We start from the raw sequence: 26,112 nt of genomic DNA, 5'->3' as shown, positions 1-26,112 counted from the left end.
GGGATTCCTTAAGCAGGAGTTGCCGCTCCACAGCCGAATGCTGCTGTTTTTGTGGTATCTGGTTCACTGAATGGATAGATGGGTATTGTCTTTCAAGCAGGGCCATATGTAAATGACCAGCCTGGACCCCTGAAGAATGTAGCCAGATCTGGTTCTTTGCTCAGGGAGCTGATTGTTGGGGTTGGGCCTAGGCACCACCTCCCTTGCATCACTGTACCCTCCTACAAAGGATGGAACAAGACTGGAGTTTGTCGATAAAGCAAGTGCTGAAAGTAACACTTGCAACTCTGCCTCATGCTAATGAGGTGCTTTCCTACTAACCTTGCAAACTCTGGCATGATCAGCAGAGGGCACTGTTTGGCAAGATGTTTCATAATCACAGATTATGACACATTCAGAGCCTGTGTGTTGTAATCTCAGGAATATTTTTAGTTTTCTGCAATGTATTTTGAGTCACAAGAACCAAAATCCTCTCATTTCAGTGGAGTTACATACATATTCTTTGAATTTGTGGTGAACTGGAGATGCCCCAAGGAAACTTTAACCTTTGCAGGCTGATTTACAGAGCTTCACGCCAGTCTTTGATTTAGTTTATAGCAGACTTCAGATCAAATCCAGCCCATAATGTTTTTTAGTTATGTTTAAATTTTTTTCTTCCTTTTGAACAGAAACATAGAAAATAGGAGCAGGAGTAGGCCATTTGGCCCTTCGAGCCTGCTGTGCCATTCATTATGATCATGGCTGATCGTCCAACTCAGTAACCTGTTCCCGCTTTCCCCCCATATCCTTTGATCCCTTTCGCCCCAAGAGCTATATCTAACTCCTTCTTGAAAACTTACAATGTTTTGGCCTCAACTGCTTTCTGTGGTAGCGAATTCCACAGGCTCACCACTCTCTGGGTCAAGAAATTTCTCCTCATCTCAGTCCTGAAAGGTTTACCCCGTATCCTTAGACCCCTGGTTCTGGACTCCCCCCACCATCGGGAACATCCTTTCTGCATCTACTCTGTCAAGTCCTGTTAGAATTTTATTGGTTTCTATGAGATCCCCCCTCGCTCTTCTGAACTCCAGTGAATATAATCCTAACCGACTCAATCTCTCCTCATACATCAATCCCGCCATCCCAGGAACCAGTCTGGTAAACCTTCGCTGCACTCCCTCTATAGCAAGAACATCCTTCCTCAGGTAAGGAGACCAAAACTGCACACAATATTCCAGGTGTGGCCTCACCCAGGCCCTGTATAATTGCAGCAAGACATCCCTGCTCCTGTACTCCAATCCTCTCGCTACGAAGGCCAACATACCATTTGCCCTTTTTAGCGACTGTTGCATCTGCATGCTTACCTTTAGCAACTGGTGTATGAGAACACCCGGCTCCCGTTGCTTATTCTCCTCTCTGTTTATAGCCGTTCAGATAATCTGCCTTCCTGTTTTTGCTACCAAAGTGGATAACCTCACATATATCCACACAATACTACATCTGCCACGCATTAGCCCACTCACTCTACTTGTCCAAATCACCCTGAAGCCTCTCTGCATCCTCCTCACAACTCACCCTCCCACTCAGTTTTGTGTCATCTGCAAATTTGGAGATATTACATTTAGTTCCCTCATCCAAATTAATATATATTGTGAATAGCTGGGGTCCTAGCACCGATTCCTGCGGGACCCCACTAGTCGCTGCCTGCCATTCGGCAAAAGACCTGTTTATTCCTGCTCTTTGTTTCCTGTCTGCCAACCAATTTTCTATCCATCGCAATGCACTACCCCCAATCCCATGCGCTTTAATTTTACACACTAACCTCTCATGTGGGACTTTGTCGAAAGCCTTCTGAAAATCCAAATAAACCACATCTACTGGCTCCTGCTCATCAACTCTATTAGTTACATCCTCGAAGAATTCTAGTAGATTTGCTAAGTGTGATTTCCCTTTCATAAATCTGTGCTGACTCTGTCCGATTCTACCACTGTTGTCCAAGTGCTCTGCTATAAAATCTTTGACAATGGACTCTAGAATTTTCCCCGCTACCGACATCAGGCTGACTGGTCTATAATTCCCTGGTTATGGTGACAATTCACAGCAGCATTTATGGATGAAAACTGGGTGCAAGTTTCCAATAATCATTAAATACAAGTGTTGCATTGTCCACAGGAGTCACATTCATATTTTCAGTGAATTCTTTTTATTACATTTCTGTACAACAAGACCTTGAGGCACAGTGGCTTTCTACTCAAGCTACAGCATAATTATGAAGAAAAGATACTCCGTACATCTGCGTGGATTATCTCATACAATAACCAGGAAAAGTCAAATGTTTAAAGGCAGACATTCGAGAAATGGAGCAGCTAGAGGTTATGCTGCAGCTGAATCGGTGCAAAATGACAGGAGGCTGCTGGCTTTGTTTTGCTATAATACTGTTGGGAGTAGATGGAGGCAGGGACCAGATTTTGGATGAATAACTGAACTATTCCAGTACCAGATGTGTAATCAGGATATGTAACAATCCTCTGCTCTATCTTCATTTAGAAGTATGCTGATTTGATTGTCCTTTGTGGTTGTGATTAAAATGATACTTTACAACATTTATGATTATAAAAGTTAGAATTGTGGCTGATAATGTAGTAGTGTAAAGACATAGTTCAGCAACAGAAGAGTGAAAACTATTTTCTTAAATATTTGGTGCACCATGTTTCATTTTATTACTACTTACAACCTGCTTGGAATTGATTCCATACTAGTATTCTGTACAATAATGCACGGTACTTTTTAAAGTATGGAGTCAAAAATTGCTGTGTAGTTGGGTGAAGGGAGCTGACAAGTCTGGCTGAGCTCCAATTACTCAGACACCAACGGTTGAATATCCAAATCTAGTTATAAAATTAGTGAACTGTTTTTTTTTTCTTTTTACGACAGTTAAGCTGTTGGGCAGAATGTACTGTCTGAAAGGATGGTGGAAGCAGATTCAGTAGTAACTTTCAAAAGGGACTTGGATATATACTTGAAAAGGGAAAATCTGCAGGGCTACAGGGAAAGAGCAAGGGTGTTGAACTCATTGGATAGCTCTTTCAAAGCACTGGCACAGCACAATGGGCTGAATGGCCTGTGCTCCATAATCCTTTCTGCATCCATTCTTTTAATCATGTGGCAATTGTCTTTTATTTAAATTTGAATTTGTCCATTTGAATGTAAGTGATTGCAAGTCAGAGAGCCACTGATAACCAGTGAAATTGGGGGATATTTGCGAAACAGAGGGGTGAAACATGAGAATGGAATTAAAATTAAATGTATCAAAAATACATGTACTACATGAATAAAGCCCTGTTTAGAAGGTGAGGGAGCAAGTATTTTTTGTTTTATGGCTTGAACCTGCTCAGAACCCACCATGTTGACTGCCTCAGGGACTTTTTAAAGGAGTGCTTCTGCATTTGCTGTGGGGAGCCACACTTTGGGTAACCAGTGCCCTTCTTATCTCCATCCCAACTTCCCTTTCTCTCTCTCCCTGCTTGATCGCGCAGGAGTAGAATCACCCAATTACACACAATTATGATGCTCAAGCTCCTAATCATAAACTGTATGCAACAAATTTATGGGATTGCAACAGGAAGTAGTGCTGTGCAAAATTCATTTGCTGTACAATCACATACAACATTGAAGAAACCAACATGACCACTGGCATTAGTCTGTCCTGAGGCTGGTGTGCTTGTGGAAAGAGAAACAAAATAGTCATCGCTTGGCAGCAAAAGATCCCAAACCATGGCAGAACTACTTGTGGCAGTACTGAAGACCTCATCAATCCCTTGCAGCCGGTGGGGGATTTGGGGAGATGGGATGTAATGATAAGCTCCTCCATCCCAGTTTCTAATCAGGGTATCTGTGGTGTACAGCCATGGGGACCACAAGCTACATGTAACTCTTTATTCCAGGAGACGGACCCAAGTCTGGCATTTATTGAGATAAAGAGATGCAGAGTACACGTCTTTCCATTGCGCTATTGTCCCTCAACAGTAAATCTAGTTGATAATGCAATCTGCAGTCACTTTAGGATTGACAACCCTTCAGGATTGTCTTGACCGCTTAAAGAATTCAAGATTAATCTGAACATTCCAGTTGAAAACACAGGGACATTAAAAGGAATGTTTTTTCCATTGTTTATTAGTTATAGAAATAATGAAGATGGGAAAAGACATCAGAGCTGTTGGAGCTCTGGTGTTGAAACCTCCAGGAATGCATCTAAGCAGAGTTGGCGACCCTCAGTCACATATATGGTATCCAGTTATGTATTTTAGTAAGTGAACTGAGATACATGGCTCTGCTGCCTATAGGGGCCCTATGCGAAATGAGTTTGGACAGTCTTAATCCAATTCCTGGAAAAAGCATCACTATTTGCAATTTCTCTTCAAGGTCATGTGGTGCAGAGGTGTGAGAAATAGAAACTATGCCACCTTAGTGGAGTCGTCGTGCTTTCTCCAGTTAGGGCAAAAGAAGATTGTTGGGGCTGAGTACAGGGAGCTTTTTTTCTGCATTTGTCATTTAAAATGCTTGATGCTAGTTGCCTGAAGTGGGAAGAATTCCATTCCGCAAGCACAAACACTCACTTTGATAAGCATAAAAGGAGCACATGTCTGATCCTAAAGCTCTTTGTGAGGCATTGGCCTTAAGAAGCCAGTGAGACCAAGGCATAACTTGCAGCAAAAATGATCAACTACTTAACATACCCACAAAGGCATGCTGACGGCCACTTGACCTGAGGTGGTGACAAGGGCTGCCTATGCCAGAGTTCCACTGAGTAGACAGTGACGTTGATTAATTTCCCAGTGATATGTTTCTTGTTTCTAGTACTTGGGCCATTGTTTTCCTCAGACAGCATGTCTGTTCGTAATCAACAGCTTGATGGGTTTCTTTCTGACATGCTGCGGGCTGGGTTAGAGGCACTGTGCCAATTTCCCAGCCGAAGCCATTTTCAAGGTGGTGTTTTCTTAAAATAACCTGGGGCTGAACTCCCCTTCAGCTTCCTGTGTGACCTGGCTGGAGCAGGGAAGGAAAATCATGTGGGAGCCCTTCCATTAGCCCCTTGCCAATCACTGCCACTCCTGCAATTTTCCCTGGCAGTGATAACCAGGCTTATACTGAAGTCCATAGGGGGAAAAAAGTCCTGCTGTATGTAAATAGGCAGCCAATTCACTATTGTTCGTCCCACACTACTGCCAAAGACCACTTTCATCCTCAATATGTCAACCTAAATATGGGTGAGAATATTGTAATTTGAGGTAAATGCCAGGAATGCATCCTGTGACGTATTTTTCATCTTTTGCAATTTTAGCAACACTGGGAGCAAGGAACCCTGTGTAACCTCGAGTCCAGATGGGGAGAAGGGGGAAATTTTAAAGGGCTATCTCACCGAGTGTAACTCATCACAGTTACATCAAGCAAAGCAGGAAAATCAAATTTTACATTAGTAAAACTTTTCCCGTACATCTTTACCCAGTGCTGGGTTGTGACAGGTACTGCATCAATCCCCTCCTCACCACCAAAGGTAGGCAACCCAGCAGAAAGAGCTGCTGGATCCTAACTAAATGACTTTGACCTGGGAAAAAATCAGTCTGGCTCAGCTGTAGGCATGGAGTGGGCACAAGTCACAATGGCTCCAAACTTACACCACAAATTCTGCCCCCACCTTTTTAGTTCAGCTTAGACCAGAGAAATTCTTTCTGCTGCTGTTGAATAAAGTAGCAGTAGATGAACGGTTTAGCTTCCTAAATAGCTGGAAAATGCATTTTGGGTGACTCATTATCCAGGTCTAATGCAGGTCTCCTCATCTGGCCACAGAAGATTGCCTTAATATAAGAGGTGTACTTGCTGCTTGGGGAGGGCACAATGACCTGAATGATGTGAGAAGAACACAATGACATACATGATGTGCTCCTGGTTGCTGACTACCTGAACATTAATGGAGTGGAAATGCTACAGAATGTGCTTATGGGCCCAGATTACTACTTGGAGGCTATAAATAACACCTGGACTTCGGAGAATCCTTAAGAATTCCAATGCCTTATCATTTCTGCAGGAATAGTGAAAATAGGGGCGGTGCAGTGATTAGCACTGCAGCCTCACAGCTCCAGCGACCCAGGTTTGCTTCTGGGTACTGCCTGTGCAGAGTTTGCAAGTTCTCCCTGTGACCGCGTGGGTTTCTGCCAGGTGCTCCGGTTTCCTCCCACAGGGTAGAAAAACTGGCTATTGTAAATTGCCCCTATTGTAGGTAGTGGTAGGAGAATTGAGGGAAGGTGGGGATGTGGTAGGGAATATGGGATTAATGTAGGATTAGTATAAATGGGTGGTTGTTGGTCAGCACAGACTTGGTGGGCTGGAGGGCCTGTTTCAGTGCTGTATCTCTGAATCTAAGCTTCTTGCCCTATTGAACAAAGCATCAGTCACCTGCTTGATCCATCTAGATTCTAGTGTTTGACTGCTGTTTCTGATACCTCTATGACAGACTGGAAGTTGAGGGTGGTTGTAAGAATTTAGAATATGCTGCAAAATATAAAGATAATATCCTGTAAAAAAAAAAAAAAAATCCACTTGCATAATACAATAATAAATTTCAGTTATTTTCACTGTCCTAAAAATGGGAAATGCAAATTGAAGATGGCAGCCACAGGGATTTTCCAAATAATTTTTAGTTTCCTGGTTCACCTTGTTTTTATCGTTAGCATTTGCTGGGTTGCTTGTGGTTTCTTACTGAGGGTTATATACTCCCCTTCATACTTTTGGTGCTTTTCCAACATGTTCAACTGTGATTGTTTGCTGTTCTCTGACTATCTATGGACTTTGCTCAAATTTCGTATTCATTCAAGTGCGATGCATGTTTTACAAATCAAGAGTGACAGCTAAGCTGTGATGGGCACAGGCAGATAAAGCCTGTAAGATTTTGATTGATGGATAAAACGAATGAAGGAGCACTGTGTATGGCATTTTATACAAGCGTTTTATCACTTTAATGATATTTGCCAGAAAGAGGTTTGAGAAATGTACTTTACAAAAAAATGACGCAAATACACAAAGCAGTTACACTTCAATGGTTAAATAAACCATCTATAATGACCTGGACTTCATAAACTTATCAGTTATTCTTTCCGATATCACTTGGGGCTGTATTGAACGTGCTTATTGTTTACCTTGCATAATGCACTTTCAGTGCTCTTCATCCGACTCTGTCCCATTCTGCAGTGGCTCGTGTTCCTCCTCTGTTTTGGCACATGTGCTGGGCTTCTCGTTTTCCCACTTGGCAAAGCCCCGGTCCTTTCCTCCTTTTCCTTGGAGTTTCGACTTCATTTTTGGGAAGGTGTGAGACCCCGAGTCACCAGTGGCCCACCCGCTCTCCTGCCACAGGGGCTCTGTCTGTGTGGCTTGGCTGGCTGTTGCTCTCTGTAAACGCACAGAGATCTTTTGAGCTGAACCAGTCATTAGTGTGATTGACCTGCCATCAATGGCTTGGTTTCTGGTACTGTGGGGGAAATTAAACACTGCTCCATCTTGAACTGCAAAAGAAGTAAAGAAAATACAGATTGAAACTGAGGAGAGACTCGCCAAAATCCACTTGGAGAAATGAAGATAGAGACGGGACACTATCCGCGGTTGAAGTATCAAGAGGCATGAAATCTGAGGAATTTATTTCCCCTAAACTGTGAGCTCAAAACCAGAGGGCAAAAACTCAAAACAACCATCAAATGAGCTTAAGATTAGAAGAATCTCTCTCTCTCTCTCTCACACACACACACACACACACACACACACACACACACACACAGTAGTAGAAACATGAAAATAATTCCCAGCAAGCACTTGATCTTGTCTCAACTAACACCTTCACATGATGGCTGAAGGAATATCTGAGTAATAACCAGATTGAAGGTGACACAGTAAGTACAGATAAACGATGATTGAATACATTGTGAAACAATGCTGAGATAATGGAAGTGTTTTACTGCCTAAAAATATTATTCATCTCAAAGATTTAGTTCTCAGTAGAATTCAGTAGATGTCAATAACGTTGGTACAACTATACTGTGATTTTGAAAATTAGCAAAGGGCTGACTCCGGTCATTCAGATGTCAGTTTACACAGCTCTGTGACAACAGGCTGAATTTTACATTACCCCAAAGAGCGGGGTGGTGGCAGGAGGGGGCGTAAAATGGAGCAGGAGGTACCAGGAGCCCTTCCTGAACCAGTCCTGCCTCTGCCGCCACTGTATGCAGGGCGGCGGTGAAAAATGGCCTGCCTGCCCCAGGCCAATCAAGGCCCTTAAGTGGCCACATAACAGTCACTTAAGGGTTTTCACCCACCTCCACGCAGATTTTACGCGTGGCAAGCGGGTGTCCTAGACCAGAGAGAAGTCGCCTGACAAAAGCCCTGTGCCCAATGGAGGGCCACCCCCACTACCCCAACATCCAACACGCCCTTCCCCCTCGCCTTTCCAGGGCCTGCCCGATTACGCCCAATGAGGCAACCAAACTTACCTGTGCTCCAGGCTCCCCGACATCTCTTCACACTGGGCTGTAGTCCCAGCAGAGGCCACAGCTCCCGGTGGTGCTGCTGGGACTAAGAGCTGGCAGCCCGCTGATTGGGCAGCAGCTCTATTCGGTGGGACTTCCAACCTCAAGCGGGTGGAAGTCCCGCCTCGCACCAATTGAAGCCTGGCGACCCACAAAATACGGGTCGGATCCCCAGGCGAGGCAGAAGCAGGTTCACCGCCGACTTTTCAGCGGCCTCGCCTGGGCATCCGACTCGTATTCAATCAGTGGCCGGATTCCATCCACCTACAGTAAAATCTAGGCCCACATGTGTGTGCAGAACGCTGCTTTGACCAGACAGTAATCTGGTTCCAGCAGTGTAACAGGTCAGTCAGTTCTGTCTAGCCTTAAGTGGTTAGCACTCTCAAAGCAATACCTGCAGTGTGACAGCAACAACTTGCATTCATATAGTGCCTTTATTGTAGTAAAATGTCCCAAGGTGCTTCACATGAGCATTATCAAACAAGATTTGGCACCAAGTGATATGAGGACAGGCAACCAAAAGCTTGGTCAAAGAGGTAGGATTTAAGGAGTGTCTTAAAGGAGGAAAGAGAGATTGAGAGTTGGAGAGGCTAAGGGAAGGAAATCCAGACTGTTTCGGGCTTGGGCAGCTGAAGGCAGGACTGCCAATGGAGGGACGAGGGAAATCTGGGATGCGCAAGAGGCCAGAATTGGAGGAGCACCATTGATGGGGACATTTAAATACATTAATGCTGATTTGCCTCAATCTCCTGCTGTAATTTCAGTGGGAGATTGATAGGCTGTCACTGAGACTGCCCTCAATGCAGCCCAGCCTCTACCAGTCATGGATGAGCTGGACATACAGCCAACCAAATCGGAACTCAGTGATGCCATTGATTCCCTAGCCAGCGGAAAAGCCCCTGGGAAGGACAGCATTACCCCTGAAATAATCAAGAGTGCCAAGCCTGCTATACTCTCAGCACTACATGAACTGCTATGCCTGTGCTGGGACGAGGGAGCAGTACCCCAGGACATGCGCGATGCCAACATCATCACCCTCTATAAAAACAAAGGTGACCGCGGTGACTGCAACAACTACCGTGGAATCTCCCTGCTCAGCATAGTGGGGAAAGTCTTTGCTCGAGTCGCTCTGAACAGGCTCCAGAAGCTGGCCGAGCGCGTCTACCCTGAGGCACAGTGTGGCTTTCGTGCAGAGAGATCGACTATTGACATGCTGTTCTCCCTTCGTCAGATACAGGAGAAATGCCGTGAACAACAGATGCCCCTCTACATTGCTTTCATTGATCTCACCAAAGCCTTTGACCTCGTCAGCAGACGTGGTCTCTTCAGACTACTAGAAAAGATCGGATGTCCACCAAAGCTACTAAGTATCATCACCTCATTCCATGACAATATGAAAGGCACAATTCAACATGGTGGCTCCTCATCAGAGCCCTTTCCTATCCTGAGTGGTGTGAAACAGGGCTGTGTTCTCGCACCCACACTTTTTGGGATTTTCTTCTCCCTGCTGCTTTCACATGCGTTCAAATCCTCTGAAGAAGGAATTTTCCTCCACACAAGATCAGGGGGCAGGTTGTTCAACCTTGCCCGTCTAAGAGCGAAGTCCAAAGTACAGAAAGTCCTCATCAGAGAACTCCTCTTTGCTGACGATGCTGCTTTAACATCTCACACTGAAGAATGCCTGCAGAGTCTCATCGACAGGTTTGCGTCTGCCTGCAATGAATTTGGCCTAACCATCAGCCTCAAGAAAACGAACATCATGGGGCAGGATGTCAGAAATGCTCCATCCATCAATATTGGCGACCACGCTCTGGAAGTGGTTCAAGAGTTCACCTACCTAGGCTCAACTATCACCAGTAACCTGTCTCTAGATGCAGAAATCAACAAGCGCATGGGTAAGGCTTCCACTGCTATGTTCAGACTGGCCAAGAGAGTGTGGGAAAATGGCGCACTGACACGGAACACAAAAGTCCGAGTGTATCAGGCCTGTGTCCTCAGTACCTTGCTCTACGGCAGCGAGGCCTGGACAACGTATGCCAGCCAAGAGCGACGTCTCAATTCATTCCATCTTCGCTGCCTTCGGAGAATACTTGGCATCAGGTGGCAGGACTATATCTCCAACACAGAAGTCCTTGAAGCGACCAACATCCCCAGCTTATACACACTACTGAGTCAGCGGCGCTTGAGATGGCTTGGCCATGTGAGCCGCATGGAAGATGGCAGGATCCCCAAAGACACATTGTACAGCGAGCTCGCCACTGGTATCAGACCCACCGGCCGTCCATGTCTCCGTTATAAAGACGTCTGCAAACGCGACATGAAATCGTGTGACATTGATCACAAGTCGTGGGAGTCAGTTGCCAGCATTCGCCAGAGCTGGCGGGCAGCCATAAAGACAGGGCTAAATTGTGGCGAGTCGAAGAGACTTAGTAGTTGGCAGGAAAAAAGACAGAGGCGCAAGGGGAGAGCCAACTGTGCAACAGCCCCAACAAACAAATTTCTCTGCAGCACCTGTGGAAGAGCCTGTCACTCCAGAATTGGCCTTTATAGCCACTCCAGGCGCTGCTTCACAAACCACTGACCACCTCCAGGCGCGTATCCATTGTCTCTCGAGATAAGGAGGCCCAAAAGAAAGAAAAGAAAAAGATTGATAGAAACCCTGGAGAAACAATGTTAATGATTACATTCAGTTGCTCACACTGTCTGTCCTAGGCTCTGCTGCTCTCCCACAAGTTACAGTAGGAGTTTGGGAGAGCCTCCCTCCCCCATGAAAATACAGGATTATTATATCCTGACAACAATTAGAATTTGTCTTTGGATAAGAGATTAGAGAAATTTCAACTTTTGAAAAAGTCATGTATAGTACAGTGACAACTTGGCTCAGTTGGAAGCATTCTTGCCTCTGAGTCAGGAGGTTGTGAGTTCAAGACCCACGGCAGGACTTGAGCATTAAAAATCTAGGCTGGCACCCCAGTGTAGTACTGAGGGAGTGCTGCACTCTCAGAGGTACTGCCTTTTGGTTATGATAAACCGAGGCCTTGTCTGCCCCCTCAGGTTGACATAAAAGATCCCATGAAACTATTTCCAAGAAGAGCAGGTGAGTTATCCCTGGTGGCCTGATATATTTATCCCTCAATCAACATCACTAAAAACAGATTATCTGGTCATTATCACACTGTTGATTGTGAGAGCTTGCTGTGCACATTACATCCTACATTACAACAGTGACTACTTCAAAGGTAATCCATTGAGGATGTGATTTGCAGCCCTGTAAAAATGCAAGTTCTTTCTGCTAAAAAGCAAGCTGTGCCACTCAAAAGGCAAACAGTGCAGTACGTTTCACCATAGCAAGTCATTTTGAATGGATGGATATCACTGTTAGATCAGCACATTTTGTTTTGCTACAGAGTGGCTGAGTTGAGATAATAGCAATAACAAGTCAATGAAGTAATATTTACATGGAAAGTAGTTTGTGTTACAGGAACCGTTTGCTGAAAGCTGGGCATGTGGAGGATATGTGATAGCTTTGATAAACCTCCAATATCATACTCATAATTAATCTACTAAGGAATTAAAAAAAAAACCTTTTTGCCATAATATCATCCAAAAGCATAATGAAATGATCTAATTTCCTTGAATTTTTAAGATGGCTTCCTGGGATGTATATTGGAAGCTATCCAATCAAAGCTGTTATCCAGTTAGATGACTGTGTAGGAAAGGAATGTCCATTGTAAATTATTCCTCAAAAAGGCTAAATTTGTGATTAAAGTTAAGTTTATTCCAAAATGTATTCATCCTACCAGAGTGCTGAACACAGGCTTGAGGAAGAACCCTTTCAGTGTAGGAAAGCTATTGGGGAAATTGTGGACATACACAAGCTGGGTTAAATAACCAAGAACCACTTTCCAAAGGGGCCCTATATATTTTCAGTATTGCCCCACTAATAAAGCAACTATGTTTATAATCTAAACTGAACAAAACTATGCATGTGCAGCATGCTGTTAGATGCAATATTATTTCCTGACTTTTTGCCAGTCACATTATTGTGCAGAAACCCTGAGCGGGGGTCAGGTACTTCCTTATGAGAGGGGGAGGCGGAAATGAAAAAGAGCCATTCTGAGGTTACACTTGCGTAGCTGAAACATTAACTCTGTTTTTTTCCCCCACAGGTACTGCCAGACCTGCTGAGTATTTCCAGCATTTTCTGTTTTTGTTTCAGGTTTCCATCAGCTGCGGTGTTTTGCTTTTGTACACTTTGGTACACCTGCTGCTGACCATTTCAGAGTGGTAGTGCTAGAGGGCTGGGAGTGAGTTGCCCACACATCTATGGTGTTCATGGCCTACTTACTGGGAGGGGAGAGGCTGGCAGAGGAGTGGGAAAAGATTAGCTGCATCTGCTCAGTTCATTAATGTGTTACAGGCACTACAAAGATATTAGTGGTTGATATTAGTGGATGAATGTTTAACATCACTGCTGTGCCATTAATACATTTAAAATAAATAAATTAATGCCGCAGTTTCAATTGTGGACAGAGCAATTTGTCTGCAAACATCAATAGTTACATAGAACCAAGTTGCAATGTCTGCATCATTTAGCAGAGTAAAAAGGTACACACCACTGAAGAGGGGATTAAAAAGGGGAATAAATCACAAAGTTGCACCTTTCCAAATACTCCCAAGTTACCATTCCAAGATTAAAAGCAGCGGTCCCTACCGTTTCCACAGGAGAGTATCGCTGGGCTGCTAGGCAGGGAGCCATGGGTGTGCAGAGGTGGTGAAGCACTCTCCAAGGAGCTGCTCTTGCGCAGCTTCTGGCATGCTAATACTAACAGGTCTTTGCATTGCTTATGACAATTCACACCACAGTCTGCAGGGCAAGAAAGTTAGAATTACACAGAGTGGCTGACATTGACCTCAAAGCAGCCCAATATGAGCATGCTCAGCTCTTGGGCCAGAATCACTGAGCTTCCCTAACGGACTGAAAAGCTGGTACAATAATGACTCCATTATAACTGCCACTGTTAAATAACCATAATGAATCGACAGTGCACTGTCCCTTTGCCAATCCTGGGGCACTGCGGGCAATTAATAAGATAGCACCCTGCCCTCTCCATGACGTCACTGTTTAATAAAATGGTTTTGATTCAGTTTGGAGATGTCTTCCTTTGGGCAGTGGTCAGGCACATGGGCACTATATACTGTCAATTCCTTTTCAGCGGTGGCCGTGGACTCTCAGACAACAAAAACAAATCATAGTGAAGGGCGGGCAAAACTTCAGGGAAACCCAGCGACCAGTTTGCATCCTGCTGGCACAGGCCAGCATCGGTACTTTGACAGCACAGCCTGCTTTGACATACAATGGCAATTTTGAGTAACACAGAAGAACTGACCGGGAAATCAGACTTCTGCTGTGTAGAGAGCTTTTTCAGGCTATACAGGAAGGGACGGTACTCTTCATTCAAAGAGACATTGATAATTACTCTGCTCTTTATAAGCTGAACAATACTCTTTCCCTGCCATTGTGCACAAGTAATGAGATGCACTAAGAAACATTTTTGTTGCAATATTAAACTGTCTCACCCCACCCACCCAATCGTGATGGAGGCAGGAAACGAAGCTAAATAATGTTAATGAATCCCCGCCATTAAGGTCGGCAGATGCTCCGCATCCCCAGGCTTACTGGTTTCTTTGGCCATTTTCGGCCTCCCTCGTACCCACCCTGTAAATGTTGGGCCTACGTATCACATGATGATAGAAAGCTCACCTTAGCAACTTTATTGAGAAAATCCTGCAACTAGCACAGCTTCCATTTGTGGGCAGGGTAAGTATTAATGGGACTGAGGCCTTTCTTTGCCCTTTTCTCATACGCACCAAGGCCTGTTCTGCAGCCAGGCTGTGACACCTGGTGGGGGTGAAGCCAGACCCACAGTGGGTATTTCTGTCTAAGCATTTGCTCAGTCAGAAGACTGTTTTCAAACTGGAATTTTCACATTTAGAGAAGCCAACTGAATGAGTGATGCAGTCGATGGTGTGAAAATATCGCAGGCGCTCTTTGCTGTTTCATTAATCTGATAAATTGAATCACTTCATTATACTATCTACAAGATACACTGCAGCAACTCACCAAGGGTCCTTCGACAGCACCTTCCAAGCCCTCAACTTCTACTTAGAAAAGCAAGGGCAGTAGGTGCATGGGAACACCACCACCTGCAAGTTTCCCTCCAAGCCGCACATCACCCCTACTTGGAAATATATCACCGTTCCTTCACTGTCACTGGATCAAAATCCTGGAACTCCCTCCCTAACAGCACTGTGAGGGTACCTACACTACATGGACTGCAGCGGTTCAAAAACACGGCTCACCACCACCTTCTCAAGGGCAATAAATGCTCGTCTTGCCAGTGACGCTCATGTTCCATGAACGAATAAAAAAAGTGATACAACCATGTCCCCTCTACCCTTCACAGAATGAAAGTGTTTAAAAAATTGACAGCTTGGCAGTAACAATTCTGACTTTTCATTCAATCTTAGCAGATTGTAGATTTTACTGGTTTGCGGAGACTGATTTCCAAGGACCCAGATCTCTTAACTCTGTATCCCTAAAACTTCCTTTGCCTACCCTAACACAATAGGTGGCTAAAAACAAAGAGCAAGTTTTTATTTACCTTTACACTTGTATCCCTGTTTGATTATACCCCAGAGCTGCAAAGAGAACAAAAGAATGTTAGTGATTTGGTAGGGAAATCGGAAGGATGGTGAAGTAATGAAAGAGGAAGTAGCATGGGCCTGCTGCAGCGCAAACAGGATGTAGCTGTTCACAACACCCTTCCTGCCAGATAGAGAAGGGAATCATTATTTCAGACCTGTGTCAGTCACCAGCACTACTCCCAAAATTCTCTTAGAACAGGACAAAGTAGAACTGAAAAGGGTCAATGGATTAAATAAAAACTCAATGACAAACTCATCTTCGTAAAGTGTCTGCATTGGGCTGGGAGCAGCAAGAGAACATGACTGGGCCACATTTTACATCCCAGCTGCTTAACTGTTTTGTACCAGGGTGCAGCTGTTTCCATTAAGACGCACCGTGAAAACAGCTCAGTTATTGTTTACTTCACTCTAACGGTGGAGCAAAAAAATGAAAGAGGGTTTGCTTAGTACCGCTGAGGCTAAAAACATCCAGCAAAGAATCAGAGTGCCATAATACCAAATAACGTTGGTTGGTAACAATCGATGCCACAGCTTTGTGATGTGACACAATATGAATTCTGCCATCATGTCCTTTGGCAAACATGGAAACAGTAAACAATTTTTGACAGTGACAGCACCCTTTAAAAGCAGTTGAGAGGGGTATGAGTCCTAGCCCTCATGCACAGTATGCTTCCGTTCTTGTGTCACACAGAATGTCCACTGATCTAATGCATCCTGCTTTAGTGACATGTGGAAAGTGATCAATGGCTATGACTGTGGTGTAATCTTCAGGAGACAGTGCAGGAAATTTGGATTAGCTTTGGAACACTTGTTTAATGATCACCACTTCACAGAGTTCCTGATGTCTGTCATGTTGATTAGGATGGGGAGTGTCAAATGAAGGACAGACATTTCTTGATCGCAAAATCAGAGGAAATGTTACCTTCAGGTCACTTTAACATATTTCTCCACTTGCCTGGATGTGTGCAGCTCCAACAACACTCAAGAAGCTCGACACCATCAAGGACAAAGCAGCCCGCTTGATCGGCACCTTAAACATTCACTCCCTCCACCACCAGCGCACAGTGCCAGAAGTGTGTAACATCTACAAGATGCACTGCAGTAACTCGCCACACCACTTTCGACAGCACCTTCCAAACCCGCGACCTCTACCACCTAGAAGGACAAGGGAAGCAGATGCATGGGAACACCACCATCTGTACATTCCCATCCAAGCCACACACCATCCTGACTTGGAACTATATTGCTGTTCCTTCACTGTAGCTGGGTCAAAATCCTGGAACTCCCTTCCGAACAGCAATGTGGGTGTACCTACACCAGATGGACTACAGCAGCTCAAGAAGGCGACTCATCACCACCTTCGCAAGGGCAATTATGGATGGGCAACAAATGCTGGGCTTACCAACGATGCTCACATCCCATGAAAGAAACAAAAAATACTGGTATCCAGTTCAGAGCAGCACTGGCAGAATCTAGCTTTGTGAGAAATAACTAACACAAGGTTTTAACTCTTGATTTTTGAAATAAGCTCCACAAGATTTATTTTCAAGATGGTGGCTAGTCATTTCTGGAGAAAGATTAGAGTTAACACCCATCACACAGTCAGGATTGCTAAAGTATTCTCAGCCTTTTATAATATTCTCTATGATAATGAATGCAATGGTATGTCAAATGCCATATTTAGGGAGATAGAACATTTAATATGAAAAATATGTGGACTCGTGATGTTGACTAGATGGGTCAATAATTTGATTCTTTGTAGTTATGGGACTTTTCTGCTTATGAAAATATTTTATGACGTGACTCCGGGATGGTATGTTGCCTCCCCGGTGCTAGGGTCATGGATGTCACGGAGCGGCTGCAGGACATTATGAAGGGAGAGGGTGAACAGTCAGAGGTCATGGTTCACATTGGTACCAACGACATAGGTAGAAAGAGGGATGAGGTCCTGCACAAGAAGTTAGGGAGCTAGGTAGCAGATTAAAAAGCAGGACCTCAAAGGTTGTAATCTCTGGATTACTCCCGGTGCCACGTGCTAGTGAGTACGGGAATAGGAGGATAGAGCAGATGAGTGCGTGGCTGAAGAGATGGTGCAGGCGAGAGGGCTTTAGTTTCATGGATTATTGGGTCGGTTTCTGGCGAAGGTGGGACCTGTACAAGTCGGACGGGTTGCACCTGAACCAGAACGGGACTAACATCCTTGCTGGGAGGTTTGCTAGTGCTGTTGTGGGGGGGGGGGGGCGGGGTGGTGTTAAACTAATTTGACAGTGGGATGGGATACTGAGTGAAGGTACAGTTGGGGGTGATGCACAGCCAAATATAGAAGTGAAACTAAGTCAGTCTGGAAGGCAGAGCAATTATAGACCTGTTAAGGTACAAGCGAATAATGCAAGGCTGGATTGCATCTATTTTAAGGCAAGGAGTCTTACAAGTAAGGCAGATGAATTGAGGGTGTTGATTAACATAGGAGAATATGATATTATTGCTATCAGAGAGACATGGTTGAGGGAAGGGCAGGACTGGCAACTTAATATTCCAGGGCGTAGAATCTTCAGGCGTGACAGGGGGTGTGTAAAAGAGGAGGTGGCATTGCACTATTGATCAAAGTGTTAATTACTGCAGTAAGGAGGGATGACATCTTAGAAGGTTCCTCAAATGAGGCTATATGGGTAGAACTTAAAAACAAAAAGGGTGCAATCATTTTGCTTGGAGTGTACTACAGGCCTCCAAACAGTCAGGGAGAAATAGAGGAGCAGATATGTAGGCAAATCTCAGAGAGGTGTAAAAATAATGGGGTAATAATAGTCAGGGATTTCAACTTCCCCCATATTAGACTGGATAGTCTTAGTGCAAAAGGCTTAAAGGGGGTGGAATTCTTAAAGTGCATCCAGAACAGCTTTTTGAGCCAGCACGTACAAAATCCTACAAGAGAAGGGGCGGTAGTGGACCTAATCTTAGGGAATGAAGCCGGACAAGTGGTAGAAGGGTCAGTGGGAAAGCATTCCGGGGATAGTGCCTATAACTCTAAGATTTAAGATAGTAATGGAAAAGGACAAAGATGGACCGGAAATAAAGGTACTGAATTATGGGAAGGCCGATTTCAATATGATAAAACAGGATCTGGCCAAAGTGGACTGGGAGCAGCTACTTGTGGGAAAGTCTACATCAGACCAGTGGGAGTCATTCAAAAAGGAAATAGTGAGAGTTCAGGGCCAACATATTCCCGCAAAGGTGAAGAGTGGGACCAACAAGGCCAGGGAACCCTGGATGTCAAGGGATATAGAGGATTGGATAAGGGAAAAAAAGGAGGCTTATGGCAGATTCAGAGCACTGAAAACAGCAGAGGCCCTAGAGGAGTATAGAAAGTGTAGGGGGGTACTTGAAAAAGTAATTAGAAGAGTGAAGAGGGGGCATGAAAAAACACTGGCAGACAAGATAAAGGAAAATTCCAAGGCGTTTTATAAGTATATTATGGGCAGGAGGATAACCAGGGAAAGGGCAGGGCCCTTTAGGGATCAAAGTGGCAATGGTGTGTGGAGTCGGAGGACGTAGGTGAAGTTTCAAATGATTACTTTTCATCTGTTCACTATGGAGAAAGACGATGTAGGTGTAGAGATCAGGGAGGGGGATTGTGATAAACTTGAACATATTAGCATTGAAAGGGAGGAGTATTAGTGGTGTTAGCGGGATTAGAAGTGGATAAATCCCCAGGCCCAGATGAGATGTATCCCAGGCTGCTATGTGAGGCAAGGGAGGAGATTGCAGGGGCTCTAACACAAATTTTCAAATCCTCACTGGCCACAGGAGAGGCACCAGAGGACTGGAGGTAGTAGGGATAAACCAAGTAATTGTAAACCAAGTAATATTTATTGAATTGGTAATTCTGAGGGACAGGATTAATCCCCACTTGGAGAGGCAGGGATTAATCAAGGATAGTCAGCATGGCTTTGTCAGGGGAGATCATGTCTAACCAATTTGATTGAATTTTTTGAGGAGGTGACTAGATGCATAGATGAGGGTAGAGTAGTTGATGTAGTCTACATGGACTTCAGTAAGGCTTTTGATAAGGTCCCGCATGGGAAATTGGTTAAGAAGATGAGCCCATGGGATCCAGGGCAATTTGGCAAATTGGATGCAAAATTGGCTTAGTGGCAGGAGACAGAGGGTGATGGTCGAGGGTTGTTTTTGCGATTGGAAGCCTGTGACCAGTGGTGTAGCACAGGGATCGGTGCTGGGACCCTTGCTGTTTGTAGTGTACATTCATGATTTAGACGTGAATATAGGAGGTATGATCAGTAAGTTCGCAGATGACACAAAAATTGGTGGTGTCGTAAATAGTGAGGAGGAAGGCCTTTGATTACAGGACGATATAGATGGGCTGGTAAGATGGGCAGAGCGGTGGCAAATGGAATTTAATCCTGAGAAGTGTGAGGTGATGCATTTTGGGAGGACTAACAAGGCAAGGGAATATACAATGGACAGTAGGACCCTAGGAAGTACAGAGGGACTTTGGTGTACACCAAATCCATAAATCACTGAAGGCAGCAGCACAGGTAGATAAGGTGGTTAGGAAGGCATATGGGATACTTGCCTTTATTAGCCGAAGCATAGAATATAAGAGCAGGGAGGTTATGATGGAGCTGTATAAAACACTAGTTAGGCCACAGCTGGAGTACTGTGTACAGTTCTGGTTGCCACACTATAGGACGAATGTGATTGCACTGGAGAGGGTGCAGAGGAGATTCACCAGGATGTTGCCTGGGCTGGAGCATTTCAGTATGAAGAAAGACTGGATAGGCTAGGGTTGTTTTCTTTAGAGCAGAGAAGGCTGAGAGGGGACCTGATTGAGATATACAAAATTATGCGGGGCCTAGACAGATAGGAAGAAACATTTTCCCTTAGCGGAGGTGTCAATAACCAGGGGGCATAGATTTAAGGTAAGGGGCAGGAGGTTTAGAAGGGATTGGAGGAAAAAAAATTTCACCCAGAGGGTGGTTGGAATCTGGAACGCACTGCCTGAAGAGGTGGTAGAGGCAGAAACCCTCACAACATTTAAGAAGTATTTAGATGAGCACTTGAAATGCCATAGCATACAAGGCTATGGGCCAAGTGCTGGAAAATGGGATTAGAATAGATAGGTGCTTGATGACCGGCACAGACACGGTGGGCCGAAGGGCCACTTACTGTGCTGTATAACTATGACTCTATGACCCTGAGATGCTGCTACAATGCCGCCTCTGATTCTCAGCTTTACATTGTGTCGGAAATACGGAAATCTAACTGATAGTCCTTTTTTTTCCTGGTTTCTTCATTTAGCTGTTTCCAAAAGCCAGTGGAGTTGAGCCAGGCCTGAATTATATCCTAGGCAAGCCCCAGATGGGCTCACAGCAGCAAGCCAATAGGAATGCCCTCGATGCAGGCGCATGATCCATGGCCCAGAGAAGAATGTTAGTAGGTATTTCTCAATTCCAACAATGTATGAAGGAAGAGAGAGGAAGATAACCTACCTTGCAGGGAATTCCTCATTTTTGTGGTATCCTACTAGTCCCTGAGGTCCAATGGGGACCCTTTCCTGTGCACATCAGACCTGGTTACTCTGGACATTTAGATTTTTTAGGTCTGAGTTTGGATCTCCAAGATTTCTCCACACAGTCTTACAAAATATCAGAGCAGATTTGTGGTGGTTGGTTGACATTACAAATTGCATTCAGGAAACAAAACAGTCAAAGGAAAGCATCCAGCTTAAAGGAGAAACTAGAAGGCTATTCCTTAGTTGTATTCAGTGCATTCCCACTGGGAGTACTTACAAATCCTGCACAATGCTCACAGAAGGTGGGTTTGAGGTATGTCATCTCTTGAAAGTTATGAATAAAGCCCTGTCCCATTTTGCACTGCAGCTGGGAATTAGCCCTTAGGAAATAGGCCATCATTTCATCTTTGCTGATACGGCCATCCCTATCAAATGTGGAGGAGAAAATATATTTTTAATCATTGTACAAATCCTGGAAAATAAAAGCAATTAAAATGTAAAATTAAGAAAGTTAATTAAATTAATTAAAATTAAGAGAACCGAAGAAAGAATGAAAAAGCTGTCAATAATAAGATAAATGTTTTCATTTGTAAATGTAACTTTCACAAATATGAGAAGAAAATTCCCTATTGTACCAGAGTGATATTTTCTATTTCACTGCATCATGTGACCTCTCAGAATAAGAATACCAATTTAGCCTCAATCAGTGACAAGCAGCAAATTATGCAGTGGACAAATACGCTAATAGTTTTAATTTTATTCAAATCCAGGTTACAGAGATTGAAGGCCAGTTGACCTTCCTGATGGTATTGTCCACTATCACATGATATAATGCATCCACCCACTAGTGATTGGAGAATCCCACCGCCTTATTTAAAAGGATTTAACAATAATGCAGTAACATTAAATGGTGTCATGGGTCAATAGGTGTGACTGGAGGTGATCTTAACCTTACCCACCTGGCTGAAACCGGGAGGGGGAGGGGGCAGTTAAAATGGCTCAAGTTGTTTACCCGCCCTGCAACTAACAGGTTACAATTTTCACCTGCTCCCCTGAGCAGGTAAGGACACCTGACCAAAACCAACAGGGCCCTTTTTAACATGTGCATGATGGGTCCCGATGACATCATTAGGATCCAACTGTAATTTTAACTCAGTGGCCCAAACGGGGAGTGGCAGGGAGTCTCCAGCCAGGCCAACCCAGCAGCGAAGAGGATTGAAGACCAGAAGAGGCTCAAAAAGATAGGTTTAAAATGTTATTTTGCTGCTCCTCCAGGCCCCTTAAAATTTGCATAAACAAAAAAGTATTTTTGGAAGATTAGCTGATTGGTGTATGATTGAAATGGAGTGGGTGGGGCCAATCACTGTCCCTCCATCACCTCCCCTCACTATCAAAAACCTGCAAAATTCCTTTAAATGGAACAAAATGAATTTCAGCATAAGAGTGAGATCCAGTAACGAGATCTTCTGTTTCCCACCCTATTCCAGCTGGTATCTATGGCTTAAAGATGGGGCCTGAATAATCTCTTTCACAGGAGAAATGTAAATGTAGTGCTCGAGGCTTACAGTTCACAGGAAGCTCTATCTCCACAGGAAAAGCTATTTTCCCATTTGTTTGCAAGCAAAGGACATGGTGACCAAAATCGTGTTGACACAGATCATCACGTTATTTCTGCATCATTCTCATGACAGAAATAGCGCACACAGTTGTTCTCTCTAAGAACTGATGGTTTTCATCACAGGGTATTAAAAGACATGAGGAGCAATAGGGAGGAAATTGCAGGTGCATGCGTCACAATCTTCCAAAGCTCTCTAGATTCAGGAATTGTGCGATTGGTTTTGAAAACTTGAAAAGATTACTCCATTATTTAAGAAGGGAACGAGGAACCGACCTGTCACTTTAACGTCAATTGTGGAGAAGTTACTGAAACCTATAAGAGACAGAAGGCTGAACTTTCCCATGGAGGCTGAGGCGGGTTCAAAGGATGGCGCGCGGGGAAATTCAGAAAGTTGCGTGTTGGAATGGATCCCTGCGCTGTCCCGTCTCCCAGGGAGGTTCTCAGGGGGTGGGCTGCCACGGGAATCGGCAACCCGCTCCCAGAGGCGGGGAGACATTTAGGCCAATTAAGACCCCACGAAGGGGCCATTTTGAGAATTCGCAGGCATTTCCCCGGTGTTGGACCTTTTTTTTTCCCAAAATATACTTTATTCATAAAAATCTGTAAAATAAAAAATACATTATAGAACAGTACAAAACAGCAACAAGTCGACAATACCAGGAGTGCAAAGGAGATCAGTTTCCTTCAATACAGGAGTGAGTTGCCTCACAAGCTCTCCATTTCATTTTACATGCCATATACATTTTGCAGCAAACCCATATTTTCTGGATACAACCCGAGGGGTTTTCCATGGGTTGCGCCCCTCAGTTCACCTTGGTGGAGAGACCTTACACAGTGGTCTTTCCCCATTGAGCCTTTGCCACGGCTGACCCAAGCTTTAGTGTGTCCCTCAGCACTTAGTCCTGGACCTTGGAATATGCCAGTCTGCAACATTCGGTCTTGGACAACTCTTTGTGCTAGAAGACCAGCAAATTTCAGGCAGGCCAAAGAGCGTCTTTCACTGAATTGATGGTCCTCCAGCAGCAGTTGATGTTTATCTCAGTGTGCATCCCTGGGAACAGCCCGTAGAGCACAGACTCCTGTGTTACAGAGCTGCTTGGGATAAACATCGACAAAAACCACTGTATCTCTTTCCACACCTGCTTTGCAAAGACACATTCCAGAAGGAGGTGGGCAACCGTCTCTTCCCCACCGCAGCCACCACAAGGGCAGCGTGCGGAGGCGGTGAGACTCCGGGCGTGCAGGAAGGAGCTGACGGGGAGGGCTCTTCTCACCACCAACCAAGCTACATCTTGGTGCTTGTTTTAAAGTTCTGGTGATGAGGCATTCTGACAAATGATTTTGGCAGTCTGCTCGGGGAACCATCCGACCGGATCCACCATCTCCTTTTCCCGTAGGGCCTTGAGGACATCCCGGGCAGACCACTGCCTGATGGATTGGTGGTCAAATGTGTTTTTGCACAGACACTTTTAGGTGGTACGGCACGGTCCAACTGGATGGAGCGTTCTGCGGCAATGTGACCAGGTCCATCCTTCGCAACACTGGGGACAGATAGAACCTCAGCACGTAGTGACACTTGGTGTTTGCATACTGGGGATCTACGCACAGCTTGATGCAGCCACACACGAAGGTGGTCATCAGGATGAGGGCGACGTTGGGTACATTTTTCCTGCCCTTATCCAGAGATTTGAACATCATGTCCCTCTGGACCCGGTCCATTTTGGATCCCCAGATGAAGCGGAAAATGGCTCGGGTGACCGCCACAGCGCAGGATTGGGTATGGGCCAGACCTGCGCCACGTACAGCAACAACGTGAGCGCCTCGCACCTGATGACCAGGTTCTTACCCACAGAGGAGAGAGATCGCTGCTCCCACATGCTCAGCTTATGGTGTATCCTGGCTACTCGCTCCATCCAGGTTTTGCTGCAAGCCCCGGCCCTTCCGAACCATATCCCCAGCACCTTCAGCTAGTCTAACCTGACGGTGAAGGGGACAAAGATCGGTCAGCCCAGTCCCCAAAGAACAAGGCCTCGCTCTTGCCGTGGTTAACTTTGGCTCCCGAGGCCAGTTCGAACTGGTCACAGATGCTCATCAGTCTGCGAACGGACTGCGGATCCGAGCAGAAGACGGCGACGTCATCCATGTACAGGGAAGTTTTAACCTGAGTGCCTCCGCTGCCTGGGATTGTCACCCCACTTATGCTCGTATCCTTCGTAATCGACTCAGCAAAGGGTTCAATACAGAAAACAAACAAGACGGGAGAGAGGACAGCCCTGTCTGACTCCAGATTAGATCGGGAAACTTTCTGATTCCTACCCATTGATTGAGACTGTGCTACTGATGTTTGTGTAGAGCAGTTTGATCCAATTGCAAATTCCCTCCCCAAACCACATTTTGGAAAGCACGTCCATCATGTAGGTGTGCGATATCCTGTCAAAAGCCTTCTCCTGGTCCAGGCTGATGAGGCATGTGGCCACCCTCCTGTCCCGTACATAGGCGATCGTATCCCTGAGTAGCGCGAGACTATCAGAGATCTTCCTGCCGGGTACAGTGCAGGAAGATGGTCCCCGGTGTTGGACCAGCCCCCTGCTGAGTCCAGCAGCAGGCCGGAGGGTCATTGGTGCCTCCTTTCGCTGGCCCAGTGACTAAACCATAAGTATGAAAAGGCTGCAGCTGTGGCCAAAACCATTCCTATGGAGGGGTTTCCCCTCCACATTGATGGCCCTAAGAGCTGAGGGCCTTCTTTAATTTTAAACTTTTAGCAGGCTTCCGAGAGGGATTCCATTTTAAGGCGCCCTCGCGCTCACCTTTCTGTCTCATAGCAAAGCCTTAAGGTAGATAAGTCCCCAGGGCCTGATGGGATCTACCCCCGAATACTGAGGGAGGCAAGGGAAGAATTTCCTGGGGCCTTGACAGAAATCTTTGCATCCTCATTGGCAACAGGTGAGATCCCAGAGGACTGGAGAATAGCCAATGTTGTTCCTTTGCTTAAGAAGGGTAGCAAGGATAATTCAGGAAATTATAGGCCGGTGAGCCTTACGTCAGTGGTAGGGAAATGATTAGGGAGGATTCTTCGGGACAGGATTTACTCCCATTTGGAACAAATGGACATTAGCGAGAGGCAGCATGGTTTTGTGAAGGGGAGGTCGTGTCTCACTAATTTGATTGAGTTTTTTGAGGAAGTGACAAAGATGATTGATGAAGGAAGGGCAGTGGATGTTATCTATATGGACTTTAGTAAAGCCTTTGACAAGGTCCCTCATGGCAGACTGATACAAAAGGTGAAGTCACATGGGATCAGAGGGGAGCTGGCAAGATGGATACAGAACTGGTTCGGTCATAGAAGACAGAGGGTAGCAGTGGAAGGGTGCTTTTCTGAATGGAGGGATGTGACTAGTGGTGTTCCGCAGGGATCAGTGCTGGGACCTTTGCTGTTTGTAGTATATATAAATGATTTGAAAGAAAATGTAGCTGGTCTGATTAGTAAGTTTGCGGACGACACAAAGGTTGGTGGAGTTGAGGACAGTGATGAGGATTGTCAGAGGATACAGCAGGATATAGATCGGTTGGAGACTTGGGCGGAGAAATGGCAGATGGAGTTTAATTCGGACAAATGTGAGGTAATGCATTTTGGAAGGTCTAATGCAGGTGGGAAGTATACAGTAAATGACAGAACCCTAAGGAGTATTGACAGGCAGAGAGATTAG

At 45.1% G+C, this 26,112-nt stretch overlaps 1 protein-coding gene across 4 annotated transcripts in view; it reads right to left on the bottom strand.

The window, feature by feature from the left end:
• rasgrp3 (RAS guanyl releasing protein 3 (calcium and DAG-regulated)) overlaps positions 1-26,112 on the bottom strand; it is a 99,376-nt gene that overhangs the window by 3,931 nt on the left and 69,333 nt on the right. For 2 of the 4 annotated variants that reach the window (XM_068045352.1, XM_068045349.1), the window contains 4 exons: positions 21,065-21,212; positions 15,215-15,251; positions 13,264-13,416; positions 7,173-7,535 (listed from right to left, as the gene is read on the bottom strand). In XM_068045352.1, the coding sequence (XP_067901453.1) occupies positions 7,189-7,535; positions 13,264-13,416; positions 15,215-15,251; positions 21,065-21,212 (685 nt within the window). In that variant the 3' untranslated portion in view covers positions 7,173-7,188. Of the gene's footprint in view, positions 1-2,163; positions 6,529-7,172; positions 7,536-13,263; positions 13,417-15,214; positions 15,252-21,064; positions 21,213-26,112 lie in introns of those variants that run through there. The other 2 variants (XM_068045350.1, XM_068045351.1) reach the window with 2 other exon arrangements.

Source organism: Heterodontus francisci, chromosome 13, assembly GCF_036365525.1.
Source record: "Heterodontus francisci isolate sHetFra1 chromosome 13, sHetFra1.hap1, whole genome shotgun sequence".
In the NCBI taxonomy this organism is placed as follows: Eukaryota; Metazoa; Chordata; class Chondrichthyes; order Heterodontiformes; family Heterodontidae; genus Heterodontus; species Heterodontus francisci.
Note: the sequence above shows the minus strand (reverse complement) of the source record. Positions and strands in the feature narration are given on the sequence as shown.